A 5,015-nucleotide genomic window follows, 5' to 3' on the forward strand; every position below is an offset into this window, starting at 1 on the left:
GCACTCTCGTTGGGGTAAATGGTGCCCAGAATGGAGTAGAGCTCGGTATGCACACAGCAGTCTCCCAGACCCATCAGAAAACTGCACAGTACCGCCAAGTATTCACTGGAAAGCATGAAAGGACAATTAAAAAGGGCGATAGTGTGAATGAACAATTAATTAAGTGCGATTGTGTGAAGAGACAATTAAGTGCGAATAGAAAAGTCTTTTGATAGAGGTCCCTTCTACCAAAACCTCCTTTTTTAAGACTTACCTACTTGGGAGGGATAAGGCTAGAATTCTAGGTTTTTCCAAAGGGGGATTTTATGCTAAACAGATAAGGTTCGTTCACGGAACGGCTAACTTTCTCCTATCCTGTCTTCCTCCTCTTTTCGCTCTCTCATCAATTCACTCTACCAAATAATCCGTTTTTTTAGACTCAAATAGTTGGCCTGTCCAGTCCACAGGAGCGACGACCCTATTCCGTTCATGAAAGCGCCGAAATACAGATAGAACGTCGATTCCAGAATGAACGAGATGGGGAAGAGCCTGCGATAGAGTTTGTGTCACAGTTTGATACTTTGTATGTCCTTGGTTCAAGTTCTTGTGTAGGTAGTCTTTTTTATTCGTTACAGAGGGGTGTTGAGTACTTACGTACCTGATTTGAATTTTGATCCTATTAATTTCTCCCTGTCTCTCTCTCCCACTCTCCCTCCCTCTTTCTGTCTCTTTTGCTCCTTCTTTCTGTGTTTTTGTCTCTCTCCCTCTCTCTCCCTCCCTTGTCCCCTCCATCCCTCTCTTCTGAGAATCGAGTGGGGTTGAAAGACTTTTCTGTGAAGTCATTTCCTTGGACTTCTATGTCCCTTATGAAAATGGTCCAGGGTAATTGGATGTAATTGCTTTCTATATAACTAGGTACCTATGGGTTTTAGGCCAACCGCTCACTATCAGGTAGACCTGACTGGCGGACCTGTTCAGGTGTACCTGTTAGGTCTACCTGAGAGTGAGTGCTGAGTGGCTGGTCTTATAAACTATCTAGGCCCGCGGCATCTTTAGAAAACCCCAAATGATTACACAACTTCATTATACCTACACATATCCGGATGCCCCAATCACCATGGCCAGAACAGGGCCCGTGACGCTAATGATGGATGGAGAGAACCAAATGCTGATGGCAAACACGGAATAGAGAATGCCCAGACTGGTGTAGCCATCGCCCTCGAAGTCTGGCTGCTCATATTGGACACTGGCTAGGAGAATTTTCTGAAAGCACAAAAAAAATTATACCAAGGCAATTGGCCTCGTTTCTTATTACTGTTTTAAGAGGTTTGATAGAGGGAATTGTAACTGCTAAAGTATCATTGTCTCGAAATCGAAGAGAGGAAGATAGGAAAGAGCCAGTCCAATAAAGAGAAATGAGCAGAATATGCCTTTAACTTAACTGGACAGCAAAAGAAAGCTCCAAGATAGAATAATATTTTATAAGTGGTTTAGGCACTGAATAATTGTAGGCAAGTAAGTAGGTAACTCAAGTCTGCTTTACACCTACCTATAGGTAATTTATTTAAATCGATTTTGTGATTTCAGGTATACCTGCCTAACTTCCTACGGATTTCTTTTGACGGAAAAGTTCAGTTATCCGGATAGCAAAAAGGTAAATTTTTTAACTGCTTTACTTGGATTACATGTGATCAATTTGAAGAATGCATGAAAGGTCATTATTTATGCATGCATAATTGCATATTTACCTAGGAGGTGTAGGCAATTAACCGAGATTTTTTTGATTTTTAGTGGTTTCTTGTTTTTATATACATAAACGTAAATAATAACGTATGCATGTGCAAAAAGTGTCGGTTCGAATTTTCAGGGGCGTAAGTACTTGCCTACCTACCTAACGGCGAACTTATCCAAAACAGATAAGAGTTGTTCTAAGGACGGCTAGCTTTCTCCTATTCCATCCTCTTTTTTTAATTTTTCCTGTTACCGTTCCTTCTATCAAATCTCTTTATTACCTATTATTAATAAAAAGTGATCATTTATTTTGTATCCTTTTGAAGTAGACATTAGAAGGGACACTTTAGTCCAATTCATTAATTTTGAAAAAACGTTGATCTGAGATTCAAATGTGGAGAAAACTTCTGACTAATCTGTAGGTTTAAAGGATGACAGTTTTTTGCATAACATTGACTTTGAATGGATATTTTTAAGTCTTGTATGGGTCTCAACAGGTCACCTTAATGTGAACCTGATTGATAATTTGATAACCATCTGACTCCTGGGTCACCACTCACCAGACACGCGGTTAGTTCCGGATGACTAAATGGTCATTCATGTGACGACATGACTTGATGCTATACATTTATAGATATAGACATTAGTAAATGATGTAAACAAAGAATAGAAGACCCTCTGACTATACATATGGAGTTTGGGCAATTTTCCTACTCTCTGATGAAGAAAAAAAAACTACCTTGCTTTGAATGGGAAGGTGTTTTTATTATTATTATTTTTAGTGAGCATCAGTTACTGAAGATTGAAGTCTAATTGCACTGAAGCTTGCGTAATTGTGTTTGAAACTAAAATTATTCGTCCACTCTCACTTTAATCTGATTTTCCACAAGCTTAAATAGGTCTTGTCCATACCACAGAAAAAAATCTGATTTTACCAAAACAAATAGCAATGTCTTGTCCATACCGCAAGGATAATAAATCTTGAGACTACACTGTATAGTGTATACCATCCACACAGTGGTCAATAAAGTGGTAATGACACCCATAAATCACCCTCCGTTTCATTATTCCAAGATTGAATGGGCAACCTGTTGTTTCAATGGGATAGGGTCATTTTTCTTTAATTTAATCCGTTCAGTAAAAAAATATACATTTGTCTTGGCCTTTAACCGTTCTGTAAATAGAAGTGGAGCAACTAGAATACCCGATTACATTACTTTCCTTCCAATAGGATAAGGAGCCCAAGGAATGATTGAAATAGGGTTCTTAAATGCTGCAGGAGTGGGCGGGGGAAGGAATTGGGAAGGAAGGGTTGTACATGTACGAGTATACATATGGGGGAACCCAGATTTCTTGGTAACGTAGAATAGAATAGAATAGAATACCTTGTTTATCCTGCCCGAATAGAACTGAAAAGTCCCTTTACCCCAGCAGTCTAAACAACAAAACGTAGTGGCTAAGCTCTCGATTGGTTAGCGGGGGGTCTCGGGTTCAAATCCAAATTGAGACATCCTCTCCTTTAATACATAGGTAATAATATTACCTATGTACTATTACATGCAGGTATTATACAAGTAAAACACTAAATTATACCTCCCGTGGCTAACGGTCCTAACTCTAATGGCCGATCTTACCACTGAGAGATAACGCAGTGTCAAGGGTTTTCTTTGACGTTACCAATTTGATTTACACAGGCTAGTACATATTTATTAATCTCTGGATTAACTGATTTTATTATTATTATTATTTTAAGAGGTTTGATAAAGGGAACTGTAACTGCCAAGGTCTTATCGTCCCGAAATCGAAGAGAGAAGGAGGACAGGATAAGAGAAAGCCAGCCGTTCCGAGAACGAGCATTATCCCTTCAGGATAAAATCCAACCCGGGCGAGAATCGAACCCGCGGCCTAGTGCTTACCAGGCAGACGCGCTACCAACCAAGCTAACTATTAGGTTGGGGATTAACTGAAAGCTCTGTGGTAAGATCGGACATAAAAGGGCTTGAAAAAAGCTGTTAGCTCATACTCTCGTGGTTATGGTCATCAATTTTATTAAAAATTACTTTCATAACCCTGCGGTTGTTTTATTTTTAGCTAATATAAAATAACAGCATTGATTAATGTCACCATATTCCCATCCTGCGATGGGATACATGAAATTATACGTATCTCCAAGGGCTTAATGTTTATTTTGTGTGGACGAGATTTGAAAACATCCATTGTAATTAATTTTGCACGTCCCGGAATTAGAACTTGGACTAGGTGTAGGTGGAAGAGAGAGAGATTAACTTTATATAATACCATAGCGTTTCACGGGTAGACAATTGGATATTCTAGTGTTAAATCTAGTGCTTTTATATTGTCCACCTATTTAGCGAGGTATTAGCTATTATACGTAGTAATGAGGACTGATTTGAGGGTACGAATATTTCAGGAGAAGGGCTCAAGTAAATCCACTGTTTTTTTATATTTTTTATTTGTTTATTTTGACATTTTATAAAATATAGAAAATAAAATATGTATTACCTACAGAACACCAAATACTGCGATTATACCTAGATAGAGAAAGGAATGAAATAAAAGTTCGCCTTTACCTGCAAATTTTCCAAGGTTGAAAATCCCGAGAAAATAACCAGAAACGAGATGCCCAGAAGAACGGCGGGCATTTTGAAAAAGTTCTCTCGTTCCCCCGAGTCACATTTCGACGCACTTCTCATTCCGGCCGTCTTAGTAACGCCGTTAGCACTCATAGCGTAACTGTCAACAACTGAGTGAATACCGACAGTCATTCCGTGACCATCGGTTCTAGAGTTAACACTGTAGAACTGTAGTCCTGGCTCACATGAATGCAGTTCGGACAATTGCGCTGAGTTTAACCCTTACGACCAAAGGCGCGTTTCGTCAGGGCTGGTAGAGCATTCTAATAGTAGGGGTTACAGATGTCGGAATGAGGAATAATGTCTTCATGAAAGGAATTGTGCAGAGTTCAACCCTTACGTAACCAAAGGCTCTCTTAGTCAGGGCTGGTAAAGCACTCTAACAGTGCGGGGTGAAGTGTCCGGACACCAGTGCCAGTCTAGTTACTCTAATTAGCTTGGAAGGTAGCGCGCTTCCGCCTGCTTTGTAAACACTAGGTTGCGGGTTCGTTTCCCGTCCATCCAAGGCGAACTTTCTTCTAAACAAAGTTCTTTCTCGGAACGACGGCCCTCTTCTGTCCTATCGTCCTTCTCTCTCCCGGAGGGGACCTAAAGCATTCTAATAGTAGGGATTACAGATGTCGGAATGAGGAATAATGTCTTCATGAAAGG

General features: G+C 39.8%; 1 protein-coding gene across 1 annotated transcript; it reads right to left on the minus strand.

Moving 5' to 3' along the window:
- Positions 1–392: 392 nt before the first annotated feature.
- LOC103514299 (UNC93-like protein MFSD11) lies at positions 393–4,542 on the minus strand. Its single transcript, XM_008479172.3, has 3 exons — positions 4,302–4,542; positions 1,073–1,242; positions 393–528 (listed from the first exon to the last, which is right to left on the minus strand). Exons 1-3 carry the CDS (start codon positions 4,494–4,496, stop codon positions 393–395), a joined length of 501 nt encoding a protein of 166 aa, XP_008477394.1. The 5' UTR covers positions 4,497–4,542.
- Between the last annotated feature and the right edge of the window lie 473 nt (positions 4,543–5,015).

The sequence above is a fragment of the Diaphorina citri genome, unplaced genomic scaffold (genome assembly GCF_000475195.1).
Source record: "Diaphorina citri unplaced genomic scaffold, Diaci psyllid genome assembly version 1.1 scaffold43, whole genome shotgun sequence".
In the NCBI taxonomy this organism is placed as follows: domain Eukaryota; kingdom Metazoa; phylum Arthropoda; class Insecta; order Hemiptera; family Psyllidae; genus Diaphorina; species Diaphorina citri.